Source organism: Macrobrachium nipponense, chromosome 43 (assembly GCF_015104395.2).
Source record: "Macrobrachium nipponense isolate FS-2020 chromosome 43, ASM1510439v2, whole genome shotgun sequence".
NCBI lineage: Eukaryota > Metazoa > Arthropoda > Malacostraca > Decapoda > Palaemonidae > Macrobrachium > Macrobrachium nipponense.
In genome coordinates, this window is record NC_061104.1 from 20,684,661 (window position 1) to 20,708,722 (window position 24,062).

Below are 24,062 nucleotides of genomic sequence, written 5' to 3' on the forward strand. Positions count from 1 at the left end.
TAATGGTGACACTTTGGACATTATGGATAATGACGAAAGCCCTGTCGTGTCGTGTACGTGCATAGCATAAAAGCGAACTATGTAAACCACTTATAACGCCATTATATAGCAATTATTCGCCTTTTAGGACGAATCCCGAGTCACCACATGACTGTGATAATGTTCTACTTTTATTATTTTTATGGTATTTTTTTTTTTACCTTAAGAGCACGACGAGTCCGGTGAAAGCCGGTTCCTTCCGCCGACTCTGTTAGTAACCATTCTGCTGTTATTAAGCTGCTTTTGTAGAGGAATGGAGCCGGTTCTTGTGTTCAGTCAATAAATTTTGAGTCTTTCGAGAATTTCGGTTTTTGAATGATTTTACCCTGAGCTGATTTGTAACGTTGTTGCTTTGAATTTTTTAAGGTAGTTTTTTATGCTCAGTAGCTGACGGTAACTGAGGATAAAGCAGCTCTCTCTCTCTCTCTCTCTCTCTCTCTCTCTCTGTCGTGTCGGTGGCCGGTAATAGAATCACAGGAAAAAATTTAACAATTTTGGCTAGGAAGAAAATCACAGAAAAAAAGTTACAATTTCAGCTAGGAAAAAAGTCACAGAAAAAATAGTTCAAAATTTGGCTAGGGAAAAAAGTCACAGAAAGAAAGTTGCAATTTTGACTAGGAAAAAAAGTAACAGAAAAAAAAGTCACAATTTTGGCTGGGAAAAAATCACAATTTTGGCTAGGAAAAAAAGGCACAGAAAAAAAGTTACAATTTTGGGTTGGAAAAGTGTCACAATTTTGGCTGGGGAAAACGTCACAAATTTCGCTCGGAAAAAAGTCACAACTATGGGTAGGAAAAAAGTCAGTGGAAAAAAAAAGTCACATTAACTTTCAGTCTTTTGTTAATCCCCAACTGGCTTGTACTTTTAATACGCCACGAAGGTGGATACATACCGGGTTAAAACCCTTGGCGGTCCGTGGAGGTTGGGCGGGCGGGTGTCGCTATCTAGGAAACATTAATGTGACTTTTTTTTCTGACTTTTCCCTTGAATTTTTTACTAGTGGCTATTTTACCTATGACTTTTTTTATTTGATTTCCTTTCATATACTCAATGGGAACCTTTTTTTGATTGAGTAAGGCTTATCACATTGAAAGTATTGGCCATTCTACTTTTATCCATTTAAGTAATTGCGGGTCAACGCTTATAAATCCTAAGTATCTTCCCGTAATGAATTATACGAGCAAGGCTTTTCTAAAGTAGTAGACAAGTGACTCCAAGTTTCCTGGAAACTCGTAAATCGAACTTAGCCTTCAGCCTGGAAATGGCATTTTGCAATAACCTCAGGGAGAAACTAGTAACCTTGGTGGTCGATGTGACGTCATGTGGTACATAAATACGTAGTCTAGGAAAGGTTTGCTCGCTGTTAAATTTGTATTCGTCAAAAAACTTGAATAGACAGTGTATGTTGGCCTTGTTAAGACTGTAATGAAAACAGTTGTAGTTGATGGTTGTTTCATGTGCGTGGTTGTACCTTCAATTGTTATTCATAGTTCGCTTGCTTGACTAATTGGCGCATTTCATGATGGCCTTGTTAGAGCAAATGAAAACGGTTGTAGTTGGTTGTTTCGCTTCATTGTACGTGGTTGTGCCTTCAATGTTGTTTGTTGTTGAGTTATTGATAATTCGAGCGTTTTCTTCAAGGATTTACCAAATTAAACAGATTTATCAGCCCATTAAGCTCTGACCAAAACCGTATAGACGATACCAACCAAAATAAACCAACGTAAATAAACCAAAGTTAGACAACCAAATGGGCCGGATTGTTTATTCCAAATCAACCATTACCTTTAGTTTTATCCCTCTTGGTTTGATTTCATTAATTCGATGAAGAAAATAAACCAACCTAAGTAAAGCAAAGTTGAAAACCATCTAAACCTGATGAGGATTACTTGCCAACTCCTTTTTGGTTTGATTTTCTTTTTTTGGTAGCCAAAATAAACCAGGTTTTGATAACTAAAGCAAAAGTTGAAAATCAAGTAAACCTCATAGGGTTTACTTAGCCAACACCTTTGGTTTATCCTTCCTGGCTTGGTTTCGTTACTTTGGCACCAAAAAGAAACCAACTTAAACCAAATAAAAAAATCAAAACTGATAAGGTAAAAAACACTTAAATAAACCATTGGTTTAAATGAACTAAAAATAGAAAACTAAGTAAATTCAATAAGGTAAATGACACGGTAAACCAAACCAACAACTCCCCCCCCCCCTTTTGTCATCCTTCCTGGTTTGGTTCTGGTACCTTGATAACCAAAATTAACCGGTTTAGATAAACCAAACTAGAAATAGTGGCTTAACCTGATAAGACAATTAATACGACCGTAATGAAATAAACAAAGCATCTTCAAAAATAAAGTTAATCCACAGTTTATCTTCGTTTCCCTTTAAACCAATTTTATTCGAGTCCTTCTGTCTACCTATTCGTTAAGATAAAAAGGCTCCTTTTACAAAAAAAATATCTTACATATCTTTCTTTCTCTCTAAAAGCTTTCACGAAAGTGAAAAATTTCTCTCTTTCTTTTTTTTTACTTTCGCAGAGTCCGAATCCATTCGCTTTCACTTTTAATCTACAGTGTTTTGGACGTTTTTCGCGAAAACGTTTGGTTTTAAAAGGTTTGTTTCGCGAAAATGTTTTGCATTTTACGAAACAAGGTCAATGACTTTTCCGTAATGTATAGAGTATTTCCGTATTATAACTTACAATGTTTTCAGTCTAGAATATTACTAACCAGGTTTTTCATGATGTGCATCAATTCCAAGATAAATGTTTGTCATATATTTATGATTATACATATAGTATACATCTATAAATTTCCTAGCTTATGATATTACTAGTTCTGCTCTTTGCAAGATTTCAGAATTGTATTTTGACCCTAGGACAAACCAAGTATCTTATAAAATACTACGTAATTATTCGTTACGTATTTTGAAGCAGAATTTAACTGACTAGATACATTCCTAAAATGGCGAATATCCGCACGTTTACAAATCCCGTCGCTTATATTATTATTAGTTCTGCTATCTGCAAGATTTCAGAGGTGCAGTGTGACCCTACGACAAACCAAGTACGTTATAAATACTACGTAATTATTCGTTACGTATTTTGAAACGTATCCAACAATTCAACGATGCCAAAGCTTCCATCAAAGGTATGATTTAACATAATTGTGGGGGCTGCCTTCAGTACCCTCCAAGCATTTATTTATACACAGCTTGACCATTTTTGATAGTCATTCTATATGATCCCTTTTCAGGCGTGTCGAGCTATGACTTATAAAGATGTCTCCTCCTGTTTCTGCCAAGTGTGCAATATCAACTAATTGCAAGAGAGGTTATTTCCTCTGATGCAATGCTAGCATAGAGCCTGATGAAAAAAGCCTGAGAAAGTCAGACTGATATGAGTATCCTTTGCTTCAATTTAACTTTGCTTTAGGAAAAAAAAGAAGACATAAAAAATATAATTTTCTTATTCTCCTTTCAAACCGAGGCTTTTTTTTCAAAATCATCTTCTTTTTCTTCTCTTCTTCCTTCTTCTTCTTCTTCTTCTCTTTCTCCTCCTTCTTCTTCTTCTTCTTCTTCTTCTTCTTCTTCTTCTTCTTCTGGGGCGTCGAAGGAAGAGAAATTCATTTGTTCTCTTATTGCTTTCTGTGCTTTCGGAAAGCAAATAATATCTTTTTCAGCCAGGTATTGAGAACGCCTTGGAAAATGACAAATGAAAAGTGTGTACGAGTGAGTTATAATAAGAAGCTTTTTCATTTCGCGGGAGAAATTGCTACACAAGAAATTATATATATATATATATATATATATATATATATTATATATATCTTATACATATATAATATATAATATCTATATATATATATATATATATAATCTAATAAGTTATATATATATAGAATATATATATATATATAATATAATATATATATATATATATCTATATTATATATATATAGATCTAGTATATATATATATCTATATATATATATATATATTATATCTATAGATATATATATATATCTATAGATATATATATATATATCCTATATATATATATATATATATATCCTATATATATATATATATATATATCTATAGATATATTATATATCTATATATTCTATAGATATATATATATATATATATATATATATATATATATATATATAATCTATAGATACATATATATATATATATATATATATTAGATTATGTATATCTATATGTATAATATATACATATGTATATATATATATATATATATATATATATATATATATATATATAAGTATATATATATATATATATATATATATATAGTATATAATATATATATATATATATATATATATATATATATATATATATATGTATATATACATCAACAAAAGCCACAGGGAAAATTTTTAAAAAAGAAAAGACAGAGTGCCAAGTACTTTCGTGTATTTAACACATCTTCGGGCAAAAAAGGGCACAAAATGTGTTAAATACTTGGCACTCTGTCTTTTCTTTTTTAAAAATTTTCCCTGTGGCTTTTGCTGGTAAACAAAATCAGGGTGCTTACTTTTGTGATAAAGTATATATATTTATATATATATATATATATTATATATATATATATATACTATATATATATATTCCTGACAGACAGACTAATATCATCAGTGATATTATTAGCTAATAGAACATATGCGTAGGATTGGACTAGGTATTAGTTAACTTGTCATTTAAAGACCTCCTGTGATGCTTTGCCAAATTGTTGAAGGTTTAAAACGCATAATTTTCAACAATATTCATAAACACTAAGTTAATGATATTTGTGACAATTGCGTCGATTCAATTCGAATAATTTTTGTGGGGAGATAAATATTCAATTAACGAATCTCACGAAAATTATGTTGGTTTTGTTTTCATCAATTTTGGGGGGAATTACATAGAAAGACTGAAGTAAAGCTTTTCCTCAAAACTGGGTCGAATAAATTTGCATGATTACTGATAATTTGTGTCTATTGAGTTTGCATAATTTTTGGAGATACTTACAAACCGATTTTTGTTAACGAAAGCTGTATCGATATAATTTGCACGATTATGGGTAAAACACAGAAATATTCAATTGACTCATTTTGATCTAAGTGCATGCAAGTAACAGCGCAAAACGAGCGAATTGTAAAACAATATTTAAACGAGATTTTGGAGAACTTATGAATTTTTTTAAGTACAAAAGTTTGGTTTGTTTTTGGAATTTTTTTCCCATTTTTTTTTTTCTTTTTAGGGATAGGAGATTATAAAATCGTTTTATCTTCTCCTTGTTATTGTCTCCAATTCCCTCAATTCCTTCGTCTCCGACCATAGTCTTCTTGCACCTAGATTACGACGCCAGTTCGTGATACCCAATCAGTCAATCACCTCTCGTATGAACTAATGTATTCTGCTCAGGATTTCGTTTTTATTTTTGGGCGAACAGGCCTGATAAACTACTGTATATGACCCTACCGAACTTAGGCCTAAAGGGAGCCACACGGAGAGAGAGAGAAAGAGAGAGAGGTGTTGGTGTTTGGGGAAGGTAGGAGAGAGAGAGGGGGGGAGGTTGGGGAAGGTAAGAGAGGAGAGAGAGAGAGGGGGGGGGTTGAGGTTGGGGAAGCTAAGAGAGAGAGAGAGAGGGAGAGAGAGAGAAGTTTGGGGAAGGCAAGACCTTACCTTACCTTACAGACCTTACAGTTCGTTCGGGTTGCCCCAGGTCCCTCAGTGTGAGGCGCCTCTAATGTCTACCAGAGAGTTGCTAGTACATCTTCCGGTATATTTTGCATCTTCCAATCTTGGATGGTCTGGGATGCAGTTTAGATATTTGTCGAGCTTATTCTTAAAACACATCTACGTTCACTCCTGATATATTCCTCAGATGAGCTGGCAACGCATTGAATAGGACGCTGCATTATCGATGCTGGTGCGTAGTGGATTAATGTCCTGTGTGCTTTCCTTATTTTTCCTGGTATAGTTTTGGGCACTATTAATCTACCTCGCTTGCTCTTTCTGATATTTTTAGTTCCATGATATTTTCTGTTATTCCTTCTATCTGTTTCCATGCCTGAATTATCATGTAGCGTTCTCTTCTTTCTTTTTAGACTATATAATTTTAAGGATTGTAGTCTTCACAGTAGTCTAGGTCCTTAACTTCTTCTATTCTAGCTGTAAAGACCTTTGTACACTCTCTATTTGTGCAATATCCTTTTGATAGTGTGGGTACCATATCATATTGCAATATTCAAGTGGACTACGAACATATGTTTATAAAGCATAATCATGTGTTCAGCTTTTCTTGTTTTGAAGTGCCGTAACAACATTCCCATTTTTGCTTTACATTTTGCCAACAGAATGCTATTTGATCATTGCATAACATGTTCCTATTCATCATCACACCAAGGTCTTTAACTGCTTCCTTATTTGATGTCTCATTATTAGGTCCCCTATATGCATATAGCTTTCCTTCTCTGTCTCCATAATTTATTGATTCAAATTTATCAGAGTTAAATACCATCCTATTTCCTAGACCTCTGCCCAATCATATACTTTGTTAAGGTCTCTTTGTAGAGCGTTCCTATCTTCATCACAGTAATTTCTCTACTTATTCTTGTGTCATCAGCGAAAACTACTCACTACCGAATCCTTAACATTACTGTCTATGTCTTCAATCATAATAACAAACAATATTGCAGCTAGCACCGTACCTTGTGGCACACCGGATATTACCTTGGTTTCATCCGATTTCTCATCGTTTGCAATAACTATCTGTTTTCTGTTGTGTAAAAATTCTTTTAACCATCTTCCTACTTTATCTACGATATTGTGTTTTCTAATTTTCTTTGCTAATATATTATGGTCTACTTTGTCAAAAGCTTTTGCAAAGTCTAGATAAACCACATCTGTTCATTTCCGCTTTTCATATTTTTGAATATGTTCTCAACGGTGGACTAACAGTTGGGTTTGTGTACTTTTTCCGGGTACGAAACCGTGTTGTCCTATATTAAACAAATTATTTTTTATTAAATGTTTCATAATATTTTTCTTCATTACCCTTTCATACACTTTCATAATATGTGATGTTAGACTCACAGGCCTATAATTACTTGCCTCTAGTCTTGATCCACTTTTGAAAGTAGGGTGATATATGCTAATTTGTGCTCATCATAAATCTTGCCTGATCTACACTTTGTCTTAATAATATTGCAAGTGGCTTTGCGATAGAATGAACTACTTTCTTTAACAAAATAGCAGGGACTCCATCCGGCCCTGCAGCAGCTCCATTTTTAATTTCATTAATTGCCTGCACAATATCAGCTTCATTAATTTCTATGTCAGCTAAATAATCACTATTTCGTCCCTTACTTCTATATCATTATCTTCATTATCTATTCTAGGGGTGAAATCTCTCTTATATCGTTCTGCCCAGTATGTTGCAAATTTCCTTTTTTTCATTCGTTAATCTCCCTTCAATTCTCAGAGGGCCTATTTCTATTCTTCTTTTATTCATCTTCTTCGCATATGAGTATAATAGTTTGGGTTTTGCTTGATATTTAATAGGGTTTTTCTTCCAAGTCCCGTTTTTCATTTTCTTTTGATTGTATAATCTTTTGTTCTGCATTTTCTATCTTACTTTTTAGTTCTATAAACTTTCCATGCATTTTTTTTCTTTGCAAGACCTTTTTTCCACTTTCTGATTTTCTGGAACAAGATCCTTCTGTCTCTTGGTATGCATGAATGATGTTTACTTTTCTTCTTCGGTAAATATATTTATCCCCTACTTTTCTTTTTCCAATATTTGATATAGTATCTCCGTATTTACCCTTATGTCATCATTACGAAAATGTTATCCCAATCTTTGTTTAATTCTTCATTAATTTCTGACCATTTTATATTTTTATACTGTAGAAGTTGTATTTTCCATATCCTTCCCACTTTTCATTTCTTGCTTATCTCTATTTTCACTTGCTTTGGAATGAACTGTTTTTTTTTAATTCTATGACATTATGGTCTGAAATACTCGCATTATAAACTATTATTTCTTTAACATAATTCATCTCGTTCACAAATACTAGGTCTAAAGTATTTTCCTTCTTGTTGGCAGGTGATTTATTGTTGAATGTTGTAGTTCTAGTAGCATATCTAATTAGCTTTTCAAATTGCCTCTTATCTTCTGCACTAGTATTACTCAATCTCCTATTCGTTTCTTCCATTCTACGAAAGGAAAGTTGAAGTCACCAGATAGGAGAATAGTCCAGTCCTTGTGATTTCTACATATATCATCCAATTTTTTCAATTATTAAGTCAAACTCTTTAGTATTAGGAGGTCTATATTATTACTATGTTCATCAATTTTTCAGATTCAAATTCTACCGCTATTAGTTCACATTCTGAGTTACTATATTTCTCATATATTTTTCTTGTTTTTGTCTTTCCCATATATTGCGGTTCCCCCTTGATTCCTATTTTTTCTATCTGATCTATAAGTTTGGAACCCTTTTATTTGATCATCATTCCAGTCTCTTGGGAATACCCAGTTTCACTTATATTCATTATATCTATTTTCTTTTCATTTTGGGTTAGTTCTTATAAGTACTCTATTTTTCTTTTTGAGTTACTCGTAACTAAACCCTGCGCATTCATCACTATGATGGTTTGCGTGTTTTCTCCTTCATTTAATAATGGTAGTAATAAGGATTTTCCCATGTCTCTTTCCTGTTCTGGTATGTTGTTCTTTTTTTCATTTCCAGAAATTCTGACATTAAAAAATCCAACTTTTCCATAATATTTGATCTTCCTTCATCATAATTATTCATTTTGTGTCTGAATCTGCAATTTTCTCCGTTTCTGCAATATCCTCTTGCATAATAAATACAGTTATTATCTCTTGAGTAGAATTTCGGAGCTGATGCTTTGAAATTTTTTGCTGACACCTCTGCATATCTCATTGGTGGTTTGCTTTTCTCTTTTACCTGATATTCTTGATTTCTCTCTTTATTTGTTTCTTTCTTATTTTGGATTTTATTACTTGGTTGGTTATTTATTTGAGAGAGAGAGTGAGAGAGGTGGTGGTGTTTGGGGAAGGTAGGAGAGAAGAGAGAGGGGGAGGTTGGGGAAGGTAAGAGAGGGAGAGAGAGAGAGGGGGGGGGGGGGTGAGGTTATTGGGGAAGCTTAAGAGAGAGAGAGAGAGAGAGAGAGTGAGAGAGGAGTGGTGGTGTTTGGGGGAGGTAGGAGAGAGAGAGAGAGAGAGAGAGAGAGAGAGAGAGAGAGGTGGCTCAAGTATTTTCAAAACTAGGGTTCTTTCGTTAGATGGGATAACTTTCCAACAGGAGTTAGATTCTCCCTCCTAATAGCAATCCACCACAGTAGACTGACTACCAGGTACATAATGCACGTGCTTGTTCAAGCGACCGTACCGATGAATTTACTGTGACATACCTAGGCTCGCTCGGGAATCGGACCTGTGACATTCAGGTTATGAGGTCAGTGACAGATTTTGAATACATAAGGACAAGTAGTTCGTTGGTTGGCTTTAAATAAAGCTTCCTTATGCCAGCACGGGCTCTTACCTGAAAGCAAGTGTCGGTAGACTTTTTGTGTGGAAAATTGGCAAGGGCCTGTTGTGGACCATTTCCAGCGCTGAAATGAATTTTTCAAATTTATGACATAACGACATATATGGCTTAGATTAATCGGTCTTATGCCAGCACGGGCTCTTGCCTGATAGCAAGATTAGTTAGACCTAAAGAGTGGAAGGGAATGATGAGGGCCTGTTGTGGACCTTTGTAGCACTTACATAATTTTTATAAATTTATGATATAAATTACTCCAGTGCTTCAGTACGCACGCAACAATACTTTTTTTTCGTCTTTAAGTTTTGCGACGTCATAAAATGTATTTATTCGTATTTGTTCCGTTGCTTTGACAATACTCACGCATGCGTTGAGGGCCTGTTGTGGACCTTTCTACCACTGAAATAAATTTTTGAAATTTATTATATAAATCAGTCCAGTACTTCAATACACGTGCACCAATACATTTTTTTTTTTCGTCTCTAAGTTTTCGACGTCATAAAATGAATCTATTCGCATTTGTTCGAGTGCCTTGACAATACTCGCGCATGCGCACTTCCGTACGAGAGCATTCCCCAGTACAGACAAGACAGCCTTTATTCACGCAGATATTACATAGAAACGGAGAATAAAGATTGGCGATGGGAAACATCCTATATCACTTTGTTTTCATGACGAAGTATTGGCGTTGTGTCCCTTTGCAAGCAAGCAATTTTCCCACTTTTGCAAGCAAAGGCGGATAGGATCGCGATGAGCCACTTGAAAGCACAAAGAGAGAGAGAGAGGGGGGGGGAGGGAAGGGAGGGGGGTTAGAGTGGAAGCAGGCAAGCACCACTTCTTTTCTTAACGGAATCAATATTGTTTTGAAGTCGGGGACCCTCTTTCTCTGCACAAGACGGACTCTTATGCAACTGCCTTCATCCTTTTTTTTTCTAATAAAGGGCTCTCTCTCTCTCTCTCTCTCTCTCTCTCTCTCTCTCTCTCTCTCTCTCCTTTATTGAATTCCTCCTCCTTCAGCAGTCGTTATCATCCACTCGCCAAGAGCGGCGCTCAAAAGACCGTGACCGTCCTCTGGGTGCTCCTCCTCTAGTTTTCGAAAACCTGCTGAATTCTAGAAGGACGATAGTTCTCTAGAACTCTTCGCAAAGCCCTTTCGTCCATTACGTCCCAAAGACCGAGTCGTCGAGTGTCACTCTAGGTTTTCATGGAGGCCTTTTGATAAAATCAACTGGCTAATATCAGCTTGTGTCTCTCTCTCTCTCTTATCTAACTATCTCTTTATCTCTCCCCCTGTTTCGCTTTCTCTCTCTCTCTCTCTCTCTCCCTTTCCTTTTTACCCGCTTTCTGCCTTCAGGTTGAAGCGCTGTATCCACTGATATTTGATTGGATCTCGTCATCGATAGATCGCTGTATCAAAAACACTTTTTTATTTTTTTACGCTGCTTGTTACAACCAATAGCCCACACTCTCTCTCTCTCTCTCTCTCTCTCTCTCTCTCGTCCTCCTTCCTCCATTGGATTTTTTTCTTTTTGCGCGCTGAAATCTTTGTCTTTGAAGAACAGATTTCAAAGTGAACATTCGCACGGTATGTTTTCAATAACATCCCTGGCCAGTGATGAGTGTGCATTCTCTCTCTCTCTCTCTCTCTCTCTCTCTCTCTCTCTCTCTCTCTCTTATTACGTACCTCCATACAACAAGTTTTAGTTCTCTATTACTCAGGATTTTAATAAAGTCTCTCTCTCTCTCTCTCTCTCTCTCTCTCTCTCTCGTTGTATAACTCTACAATTTTTGGTTTTCCTATGCTATTGGTTGTAGCAAAAGATTCTCTCTCTCTCTCTCTCTCTCTCTCTCTCTCTCTCTCTCTCTCTCATAGTATTCAGGTCTCTTCGTCCCGTCCCGTAGGGACCTTGCATGAAAATCAGCAACAAGATCGACTAATCCAGTGTAAAACCTAAGGATTTTCAACCATCTTGTCTCCCACACGTGTCTGCCACACCCTCTGCCTTTCAAAAACGTCGAATTACACACCTGCACTTCGGAAATACCTGTGTAATGCCTGTGTGATTCGGCAGGTCGAAGGGTCCACCTCAGAATTTCATTGTCTCTTGGAGCGTTTGTGTATATGGGTCTTTGTTTATTATTTACGTTTTATTATCACGACCCATAGTTTGTTTCTAGAGTTTCTTAGTGTTTGTGTTTAAGGGTCTTTGTTTATTATTTACGTTTTACTGCCACGTCCCATAGCTTGTTTGTAGAGTTTCTTAAGAGTGTTTGTGCATTGTTTATGTTTTGCTAGCACTTCTCATAGTTCGTTTGTACGGTTTCTTGAAGTGTTTGTGTATGTGGGTCTTTGTTTATTGTTTACGTTTTATTAGTACGTCCCATAGTTTGTATAGTTTCTTAGAGTGTTTGCGTATAAGGGTCTTTGTTTATTTTTATACAGTTTACTTAGTGATATAGAGTATTGGTTAATATCTTTATTGTTGGTTCATCTTTGAGGAAGAATTTTGCATTTCTGAATTTCCTGGTTGTAAAAAAGTTTTCCAATTGTGTGAAAGACAAAGAATTTCAATCACTTGAAGCTGATGAATATATTCCATATTTTGCCTTTTTTTACCGTATAGAATTTTAGGCATTTTTAGTTGATGGAATTTAAATATTTCCCAGTTTTATCATATAGAACGTATTGCATTATTTAATTGCTGGAATCTCACAACCTATAACCCACAATCTATAACCTATAATCCATAACCCATAACATATAACCAACAAATCATGACCCATAACACATAGCCCACAGCTTTAACTTATAACTTTATAATCAACAACCCACAATCCATAGCCTATAACATATAACTTATAACCAAAAACCCACGAATCATACCCCGCAACCCACACCCCACAACCCATACCCCAACAACCCACAACCTACAACCAAACATCACACAACCTACAACCAACAACACACACCACACATCCATAACCCACAACACATAACACATAACCCAAAACAGAAAACACAACCTACAACCGACAACCCACAACCCATAACCCACAAGCACATGACGTGAGAATTGCCGTAGAATTGTGTGAAAGAAAACCCATAGATACGGAACGATTACAGAATGAACAATCAACTCTGACATGTAAAAATACCTTGATGAAATTCTCTCTCTCTCTCTCTCTCTCTCTCTCTCTCTCTCACACGAAGAATTTCAAGGAAAAAATAATATCTGTATGACATTCTTCGTGTGTGGAGAGAGAGAGAGAGAGAGAGAGAGAGAGAGAGAGAGAGAGAGAGAGAGAGAGAGAGATGAAGAAAATAACAAAAGAATAAGTCTAGACAGGAAATGAAATTTTGTAATAGGCTAGAATGCTGCTTGACCGCGTTTGTTTTTCTTCCATTTTGGCTGGAGGACATTACAAGAAATATAAGAAGCACGCTAGAAATAAGAGAGAGAGAGAGAGAGAGAGAGAGAGAGAGAGAGAGAGAGAGAGAGAGAGATATTAGGTGTGAGAATTGCCTTGGGACACCTAACTATAATAAGTGCGTCTTTCTCGATCGCAACAAAATTCCCAGGAATGATTGGAAAAGGCTGCCCCTGTTGATTGCTACGTCCTCAAAAAGGAGTATTTTATATCTATAATTTTTCTTATTATTATTTATCTTGTGGGACAGCCAACGGGAACGGATGACACTGGGTGTAATCGTTCAAATGGAGAATGGTTGTTAGCGCGAATGTTTGCAATGAAGCGCTGCTATCAGTGCGAACTGTCGCGGCAGGAAAGGATGAATGTTGTTGCAAATTGTTGCAATGAAGTGTGGCCGTTTTAAGCATGGCTTTTAGTGTAAATTGTCGCTGTGGAAAATGATCATCATTGCAAGTTACAGTAATGAAGGAGAACTGTCATTATTGCAAATCATAATGAAGGAACGTTTCAAGGGCAAATTATTGCAGTCTAAAATGGCTATTAATGCAAACTACTCCAATGAAGAATGACTTTTAATGCAAATTGTTGCTGTGGAAAACGGTGGGTTTTGCAAGTTATTGCAATGAAGGATTGTTAGTAGTGCAAATTGCTGTAGTGGAAAATGGTTGTTCTTGCAAGTTATTGCAAAGAAGGGCCCTTAGTGCAAATTGTTGCAGTGGAAAGAATGGTTATTATTGCAAGTTATTGCAATGAAGAATGGTTTTCAGTGACAACTTTTGCAGTTGAAAGAATGGTTATTGCAATTTACTGCAATGAAGGATGCTTGCAGCGTAAATTGTTGTCCGTTGAGAGAATTATTGATATTGCAAATTATTGAAATGAAGGTAGGCTGTTTGTGCAAATTGTTGCAATGAACAAATTCTCAACATAGGCTTTCTCACTCTCTCCTAAAGACATAGAAATCGACAACGCTTTGTCACTTTCAAAAACAAAATCCTTAATTTTGTCACTGCAAAGAACATAGGTACTGCAAAGCTTAAAGAATCCATTTGATTTTGTCATCAATTCTATATCAAAAATCGACTAGACTTTGTCGCTCAGTTTTGTCATTCACAAGGAAAGAAACAGGGGGATATTATGTTCTAAATAAACCGAAGACGTTTTTGTCACTGACAACTATAAAAAAAATCCATTAGATTTTGTCATCAAATCCACAACAAAAATCAACTTTTTCAAGTCGCTAAATTTTCTCACTTAACTAATGAAACAGCAGGAAACTTTGTACTAAATACATCGAGGACCTTTTTGCCACTGACAACTATAGAAAATCCGTTGGATTTTGTCATCAAATCCAAGAACAAAAAGCAACTTTCTTCGTCATTCAATTCTGTCACTCAGCTAACGAAACAGGAAAGGACTTTGTCAATCTCAAACCCAGAGAATCAACTCGACGTTTCGGAAAAGGGAACAAGAACCGCTGACACGGTTTCAAATTCTTTGCCGTAAAAAAAATAAATAAAAAAAAAGGGAGGGATTATTTGACGGAAAAGACACTAATCAAGAAACGTCAAACATTTTGTAGTTTTCAAATGTCGAAAGTCTTGGTTCGAATAACCGTGACGTTTCTTGGCCTCAGGCTTTTAGTGAATGAGAAAGGAAACGTGAGACGATGGAATAATATTGTTTGGTTGTAGTTTTGCAGAATACAACTTATTAATATTGTTATTATATTTACTGTTACGAATACTACTACAACTACTGATTTATTCTTTTTACCGTGGTTCAATTTGTTTTAGGAACGAGAATGTCACTTCTCTGGTTATATTATTATCTTGAATGAAAGGGCTGAAACGTATTAAATGAAAAGCTATAATCATCAGATGAGAACAGAAACTGCAGAGAAAGTCTCGACGAATATGTGTGGCCTTGCCTATGAAAGCAGTCCAGGACACATTACCTAAAATGCAGTTTCGAACCTATGGGCCCTATTTCTCCAAACCCTGTTACTCCTTAAAAGAGGGTCGAAACTGACAGCCCTTTCCTGAGCACCTTTTGACAGGGTAAATTTTCCTTTTCACGCCAAGAGGAGGAAACAGAAAAAAGACGAAAGGTCCTTATTGCATTTCTGTATTAGAAAAGGCTTGCCTGCTTGCTTGTATTTGCGTCTAAAAATGGATATTGAGTCTGAGAGAGAGTGAAAGCAATGGATCTATCGAATTCACTCTTTATCTCATTCTTCTTTTATCCTACACTTGGAAAATCATCCCCACTTTTATTAAAAAAAAAAAGGGAGTCAAATCTGTTGGCTTTTCATTCAGCGAATGCACGTATCACCGTGATTGAATCTGACCTCATTCAATGGCGTTGTTTGTCGGTTGGTCTAAGATTAAAACTGGGTTTGTGACAGAGGAGTTCCAAGTGAAATATTTATGATATATTACTCGTTGTTCCCTTTAAACCAGGGACTCTTAAAAGTAGGTATGAGAACCACTTGCTGGGGGCATGGGGCTTGATCTCTTGATATTTCTATACATTTGATTTCAATGTGTCAATGTGTGCATGGGGTACATTTCGTAAATAAATTACCATATAAAACTATAATTACTATTGATTTTCTTGTATGTTCTACAGAGGAGTTCCAAGCGAATTATTTATGATATATTAATCTTTGTTCCTTTTAAACCAGGGGCTCTTAAAAGTGGGTATCCATACTCCTTGGGGGTATGAGAACCACATGCTGGGGGCATGGGGCTTGATCTCTGGATATTTCTATATATTTGATTTCAATGTATCAATGCGTTCATGGGGTACATTTCGTAGATAAATAACTACATGAAACTATAAATGCTTTTGATATTCTTGTACGTTCTATTCCTAGCTATTCATACCTAAAGTCTGTATTAAACTGAGTATATTAAGTTATATTGTCAACAAATAGGACTTAAGTGGACTTAAGCAAAGGGGATATGTAAAGACAGATTTTTTTAGACTTAATAAAAGGAAGAAGACTGAGAAGAAGACATAGATAAATAACTGACAGAAAAGGGATTATTGAATAAAATAATATGATAATTGGTAATTCTCAGCTCGCTACATGTTACTTTTAATGTACAGCTTAACAAATGACCATAGACAGAGCCTGCCTGACCTCGCAGGACTTAGAAATTTATCAGAACTTGGTATATTGTTGTTTTGAAAGAACTTGCTTGAAATATGCCTGCAAACTTTCACCCAGAGAGTAATCACAAGTTCACGTGGGAGGGGAAAGATGGGAAGGGGAGATAGGGTGAGGATGGGAGGGGGAGATTGGGGAAGATAGGAGGATGATGGGGAAGAACTATCCTGATATATGCCTGCAAGTTTTAGCAAGAGAGAAATCATAAGTTTACGTTGGGTGGGGGTTGGTGAGAGGGGAGTGATGGGAAAGGAGATGGGAGGGAGAGATGGGAAGGGGAGATAGGAAGGGGAGCTGGGAGTAGGAGGGGAGTGAGAGGGGGAGATGTTAGGGACACTTGGGAAGGGGAGATAGGAGGGAGAGATGGGAAGGGGAGATAGGATGGGGAGCTGAGAGTAGGAGGGAGTGAGAGGGGAGAGATTGTTAAGGACACTGAGGAAGGGGAGATAGGAGGGGGAAGATGGGAGGGGGAGAAATGGAAGTGGTAATATAGGAAAGGGAGATGAGATGGAGAAATGGGGGGGAGAGATGGGAGTGGGGAAAGATGGGGAAGGGGTGTGAGAAACAATATCCAATATACATTCAGTCTTTCAGCATCACCTTTGTAATACAGCGCAAAATAGTGAAAAAAAAAAAAAAATCTCACACGACTTCTCGTCACAGAGATTTTTTTTTTCTTTTTTTATTCAAAATTCTTTTTTTCGTTTGCTATTCCACCGCGCTGTAATATTCACCGATTTCTCGTTCAAAGGCTATCAAATGTTCCACGTCGAATAGTCAAGAACAGCCATTATTAGGTCGCTCGTTTTTAAAGCATTTTTTTTTTTTTTTTTTTTTTTCTTTTTTTCAGTGTCGCTTTGCAATAGTTCTCGATCAACTATTAACAATTGCAGAAGTGAGAAAATGGTGGATTGATGTTTGTGCACAGATTGTTATTAATATAATATGTATATACACACATACACATACATACACATACACACATATAAATGTATCCCGAAATGGTTTTGAAAAATCAGTGAGCGCTCTACGAAGTGAATTTCCAAAAAGGTGGGGTTATTGCTGTTGACCTGGGCGATATATGGATGGGCGGGGAGTAGCCCCACCCCAATTTTTATTCCGTAAAGGGGAGACTTCCCCCCTCCCCCCTCCCTTTCTTTCTGGAGAAAGGAGCTATATAGTCAGCTCCGTCTCCAGAACTGGAGGGAGTTTGGAGCCAGCTCGGGAAAACCGAGAGTTCTGGAAGTGACTCACTGGAGGAACAGAGGTGTTGCTGGTATTAATGCGTCTTATTTTGCTCAAGAAAGAGCGCTGCTTGCGCATGCGCGTCTGTTTGTATGTCTGTCTTACTGTCTATAGGCCTATGTCGGTTTTATAAATGTGCACGTGTGTCTTTGCACACTTACGAACTCACTGGAAACACATGTTCGTTACTAGTACTATAGCGTCATGATACCTACTATTATAGTCCTATTGCGTCTCATTTTGCCATGCCAAGAAAGAGCGCTTGTGCGTGCTCACGCGTTTGTGGCTGCGTTTCATTTTGATTGTTCTATCTGTACGGTTATGTCAGTTTTGTCTTTATGTACGCGTGTCTTTATGTACACTAACGTACGCACACTCACTGGGGGCACTGAACAGTTACGGGTATTAATGCTTCTCATTCTGCTATAACAAGTCTTATCCGTAGACCCATGTTAGTTTGTCTTCATATGCTCATATGTGTGTCTCTTTGCGCACTATGCTCATTTGTTTGAGAGCAAAAGATGGTTGGTTGTATTAATGCGTCTCATTCTGCTTATGTCAGCCAAGAGTGCTTGTCTGTTTTGCTCTTGCGTGTGCCTGTGTTCGTGTCGATCTTTCAATCTTTAGGCCTAGGTCGGTTTTATCAACGTGAATGTGTATCTTTGTACACTAATTTAAGGACTCACTGAAGGCATGAGATAGTTGTTGTCTTCATGGGTCTCATTTTACTACGCCAAAATAGTGCGCTTGTCCGTTTTGCTTATGCGTGAGTTTGCTCGCGTATAAGCCCTCTTTCTATTTTGAAGGCCTATTTTAATTTTATCGCCGTGTTCGCGTCTTAGTACTAAACTGCGCAGTATTATCAGCAATTTAACAAAAGATGATTACATGAACATTCAACCTTTCGCATAACCCAACAAAACACAACTGTTATTTCTTTTTTTTACTTTTTTGTTTTATTTTATTTTATTATTATTTTTTTTTTTTTTATTTTTTTTTCTTTTGGCGAAATCAAATAACTCTCTCTTGGCTGGATGGTTGCATTCAATGAGCGACTTGCAATTGATAACCACGCAACAATGAATACCGCCCGTATGAAAAAAAAAAAATGTCGCTTCAAGGCTAAACTTACATAAAGTAGCACACGAAACGGAAACTTCATTTCGAGATCGACCTTCGCTAAGTTCTCCGTAACACATTCGTCTTCGGCATTGTCTCTCAAATACGGGAATATTCGGTTTTATTTTTGGGGGGCGCACTTTGCTTCATTGTTGTATCACAGCTGGTAGGCGCCGATATGTAATTGTGAGTAAACATGTTTTGACTTAGCTAGAGCGTCTGTATATCTACAAACATTCCTAAGGCGAATGAATAGCTGCCATTTCTCAAATTCTGATTATAACTGTTTGTTATGGGAGTTCGAGGAATTACAGTATATTAATTAATGAATAATGAATAATGAACAGCGGCAGTCTTTTGAGATGGTCGTTTCTCTGGCGTAGCTTCGTTGGGATAGAATAGAGCCACTAGTAGCTCGGCTGGCTGGTAGGACCCTGAGCACCCTCTTTTTCGGGTGGGGGGAGGTGGTGGGTGGGGGAGAGGGGAAGATTTGAGAAATAATACTCTCTCATTGGTTTATCTAATGGAGTAATTCCAAATTCAATGACTATCTTTAGCAGTGTATGTATGCATGTATTTATGTATGTATGTATGTTATATATATATATATATATATATATATATGTATAGATATATATATATATATATATATATATATATATATATAATATATATATATAATGTATATATATAATAATAATCGAATCGAATTGGTTTATTCCTGCATCTCAAAATCCCGAACTGTTCCAACTTAACCAAGTAAACCAACCAATCTCGACTTGGCGATTATATAAAGTCTCCTACGCATCTGATTGAAAAAAAACAAATTCTAATCAACTGAATATAAATAAAGCATCTCTTTCATTACCATCATCTTTGCTCTTATGTTAATCACTTCATTTGTCCTATGGCTCAAAAGGTCGAAAGGTCGCATAAGATGAATGTCAGTAATTTGGGGCGAATCAAGAAAGTATTGATGGAAATTACTTTTATATACCATATTTTTTTTCCTAATTATTCTTATTTGTTGTAAACCTCAATAGCTGGAAAGGTTTTATAGGATGAATGTCTGTAATTTGGGGAAAATCAAGTCTACATTCCCAACAGGAATTTCCCTGCCATGAGAGCTGCTTTGAATATGATGATGCGGATTTGTGCAATAAACCTTAATTACTCTGTCGTCCAATTTGAGTTTCCCTCTCCTTTTCGCATATATCTAATAATCGCCTTTCGAAAAATCGAGAGGCAAATTGCCTTTCCATTCGTGTGTCGTCACCTGCTTTCTCCATGATTAGAAAGGTTTATTTTTTTATTTTATGTTATCAAAGTTCTTTTTTTTTTTGCATCAGCATCGTTTTTTAGGTATATTATTATTATTATTATTATTATTATTATTATTATTATTATTATTATTATTATTATTATTATTATTATTCCCTTTCGTATCATGCCTTCATCATGCCTTAACGAGGTGTCGTTATTTTTTGTGTTCTTTTAATAGAAAAAAAACTGGTTTGTTTATCATCTGTTTTATTTTAAGTTATTTAAGTTTTTTATTTTTGTGATTATCAATTTTTATTAGATACATTATTCTTGCTTTCTTTATTCCCTTTTCGTATCGTGCTTTCTTTATTCCTCATCAAGGCGTCTTAATTTCAATTTCTTTGAGGCAAAAAAAAAAAGAAATAAATAAACCTTTTCGTCTATTATGGGTTCTATTTTTTCTTATTTCATTTATGCACATCCTTTATTGAGCTTTTTATACTTCTGAGTCATATTACAAGATTATTGAGATACTCCTCATACCTCTGAGTCATAGGATTACTGAGCGATATACCTCATACTTAATCAATCCTAGATTATTTCAGTTTTATCAGTGAATTTATGAGATCCTCAGATCTGTCACATACTAAATTCCAAAATTGATCTCATACTTAATATAAGTACCTTTTTCGCAACTCATACTTATTGCCAGTTTTACCTCGAACTTATCAGTGACTTAATCAGAATTGCTTAGGCTATATGTTGTACTTATCAGTTTCTGATTTATCTCATACTTAATTATGACTTTATAAGATCCTGAACTATTCCTCACACTTGTCAGTATTAGATTTAATCTTATAAGAGCTTGATTTAAACCTCATGCTCTTAGTAGACTTTACAAGAATATTGCATTTTTATTTAAGTCAAAGACTACTGGAATACTGATCTCGTATATTTGTCAATAATGTCGTTTTTATTTTCAGGCATTGTGACGTCATCGGCTGGTGTTTTTCGAGGAGAGGAGACCACAAATAACAAAGGCATTAAATTTTTCGGCGACGCCAGAATATCTGTTTGTATTTTGGAAGGTAATCACTTGAAAGTTTTTATTTTAACAAGGACTTAAGTTCTGAGATATTTTTTTACCTACGATTTAAATTCCCTGATCATTTATTCAATTTTTCTTTTCATTTTTTTGGCCTGAAATTTTAGATTCTGAGAAAGTTTTGAGGGTCAGCGATCTAGTTTTCAAAAACTGTTTTGGCACAAGATTAATGAGCAAATTTTGAGAATTTTTTCGACCTACAATTTAAGCTCCATAGTTTTTTATACCTGAGATTTAAATTATTAGAATTTTTTTTGGGGGGGGCAGTGATCTAGTTTTCAAAAACTGTTTTGGCACGTGATTAATTAGCAAGTTTTAAAAAAATTTCGACCTAAAATTTAACTTCCATAATTTTTTATGCCTGAGGTTTTGATTCTTAGAACTTGAGGGAAGGGGGCAATGATCCAGTTTTCAAAAAGTATTTTGGCCCGTGAGTAATTTTCAAGTTCTGAGAATTTTTTCGACCTACAATTTAAGTTCCATAGTTTTACTGCCTGATATTTAGATTCAGATTATTTTTTTCTGGGGGGGGGGGGACAGTGGTCCAGTTTTGAAAAAAGTAGACCACTGTAAGACGATGTTGTTCTGAGGGTGACCAGAAATTTCGGTCCCAGAAAGTTCTCCCGAGAAAGTTCGGGTCTCAGAAAATTTGTCCCAGAAATTATTTTATATACTGACAATGAAATCGTAATCTAACTGATGAAAAAATTAAACAAAGTATAGAATTAGAGTTTTATTAATAAAAGTGTAAAAAAGGTGTTTCTTCAACAAAAAAAAAAACCTATACAGTATAGTATAGAATATAGCATATTGTGCACAAAATCAAGAAAATTGGGTCCAGAATATTCGTCCGGAAAATTCGGTCCTCCCATACGGAAAAAAAATAATGTAAATGCATAGTAGTTTAAAAAGCAAAAAAATATAAAGTAACAAGTTCCTTCTTATCAATAAATACATAAAGAACTCATGCTCCTTTCAGTTAAAGTTACTGTCACAGCTGTTACGAATTGCTCGTTCAAAGTCAGTCAAAACGTGACGAGGGTTAATATTTGGTCGCAATTTACTTAGTTCAAGAAAGTCCTGTCATATGTTGCTTGAGTTTTGTCAGGCAATAATAAAAGGTCTTGGATAAAATCTCCCATTTATGAAGGCATGAATAGGTGAACAGCTGATACCATATACTTCGTGATGATTTAAATGTGCCATCCATTTCCTGAAATGGATGCATTTTCCAGTTGCTGAAGACTTTCGTGGAGGCTAAGATTATAATCCGGTTTTCATCATCACTGCCTGTGTCGCATTGCAGGAACAAATGACCGCCTTGTAAATATTTAAAAGTATCTGGTACTTGAAATCCTGTTCGTCGAAGAGGCAATGGAGGAGCGCCAAAAGCTTTATTGCGCCAGTTTGTAACGCTTCTAGAAACTGTTTGCAACCGTGGTAATTCATATTTTTGCATTCTCACTAATATTACTTTGTGGCTTCGGAAATGAGCTCTCGAGTACTTGTTTCACCTCCTTCCTGCAACTTTTTTCTTAATGTTGAAATGGCGAGACGAGCTTCCACTCCATTCGGCGTTGGTTCATGATTATGACTGTTGATTTTTTTCAAATTATTATAAGTTCACCTGGCTTTTATGCTCTGTATGAACACGCGCATGACATGTTGTTACGGTTCTCACAGTGCCACAATTTCTTTGTCTTGTCGGAAACTAAACTCATGAAAGTCATGAACATAGTTAACTTCATCAATCAATTTGTTTTTGTTTTTTCATTTTTAAAATATTTTGCAGCCATGATGGGGTTCTTCAAATAGGAAAATTGTGCTTATCCTGGAAGAAGAAAGTGACTAAAAAACTGAGTTACAACTCACAAATGTCACCGTTTCTTATATATAGGCGGTGTCAATGGAATGTTAATGAAAGTACACAAATTATCTTTCTCAAATACCATACAAGTGCTTAAAGCCCTATATGCACAAAAAAACTACCTAAAAACATCATTTTTAACACCACGTACACTTTTGTTTACAGTTTGTAAACAAATCCCAGGGTCACAAAGTTCTCACGCTCTTGTTGATCTTTGTTAAAAATATATCGTCTGTTTGCTAAAAACAATTGATCTCTAAATCAACGAGTCATTAAAGTTATTGATAGAAATAAAAGATTTTAATTTCTTCTAAATATCATATTTCCATGTATTTATATGCCCTTTTCCACAAAGGTTATATTGGGCTTGGTTATTTAGAGATTTTAGAAATTTCCGGGACCGAACCGAATTTTCTGAGAATGAGATTTCAGGACCGAATTTTCTGGGACCACGAATCTTTCTGGGACCGAATTTTTCCTAGCACCTGTTCGAGAGTGTGAAAACGGCAGCATTAGAAGGCGAGGTATAATAGCCCTGCATCCACCCCCCCCCCCCCACCCCCCCCCCCTTCTACCAACCCACCCACCCCCACCTCCTCCCAGCTCCAGCCGTAACACCCCCTCTCGAAAAAACCCTTTGTTCGTCAATTCTCTTAAAGCATTTATACAAACATGTTGATCATAATACACTACTTCAAAATGTTTTTAATACTATACACTGTTGAATCTCGTAGTCAGAGATTATTATTATTATTATTATTATTATTATTATTATTATTATTATTATTATTATAAATTCACCTGGCCTTATACCAACGCGGGCCTTTGTCCTAAGCCCTAAGGATATTGGAAGGAAGGAAGAGACTTACTAACAAGAGATGAGTTTTAGGGGCAAAAAAAAAACTACTTTAAATCTACATCTACTACATATTTTCTCAGAACTCGTTCTACATTACTTTCCAATTCCACTTCAGACCGCCATTTGTTTTCCCACAACCCCCAAGAGGACGGTACGAGGAGAGTATATAAAGAATTGGAGGAGGAGGAGGAGGAGAGGGGAGGAGGAGGAAGAGGACGACGAAGAGGAACTTTCCTCCCGCCTTCGTACAAAGGGCTGAGGGACTTAGACCCTGGGTCCTCCTCGGCATTTTGGGAACACCTCAGGCTACCTATTTCCCCACCCCCCTCCCTCTCCCCCACCCCCATACACACTCGCCCCAGGTACCA

The 24,062-nt window shown here is 36.0% G+C and overlaps 1 protein-coding gene across 1 annotated transcript in view; it reads right to left on the minus strand.

The window, feature by feature from the left end:
• Positions 1-3,513: 3,513 nt before the first annotated feature.
• Positions 3,514-24,062, minus strand: part of LOC135213835 (cilia- and flagella-associated protein 251-like) — a 20,767-nt gene continuing 218 nt past the window's right edge. The window contains exons 2-3 of the mRNA XM_064247940.1: positions 22,443-22,562; positions 3,514-3,733 (exon numbers count right to left, since the gene is read on the minus strand). Of these exons, the coding sequence (XP_064104010.1) occupies positions 3,514-3,733; positions 22,443-22,562 (340 nt within the window). The remainder of the gene's footprint in view (positions 3,734-22,442; positions 22,563-24,062) is intronic.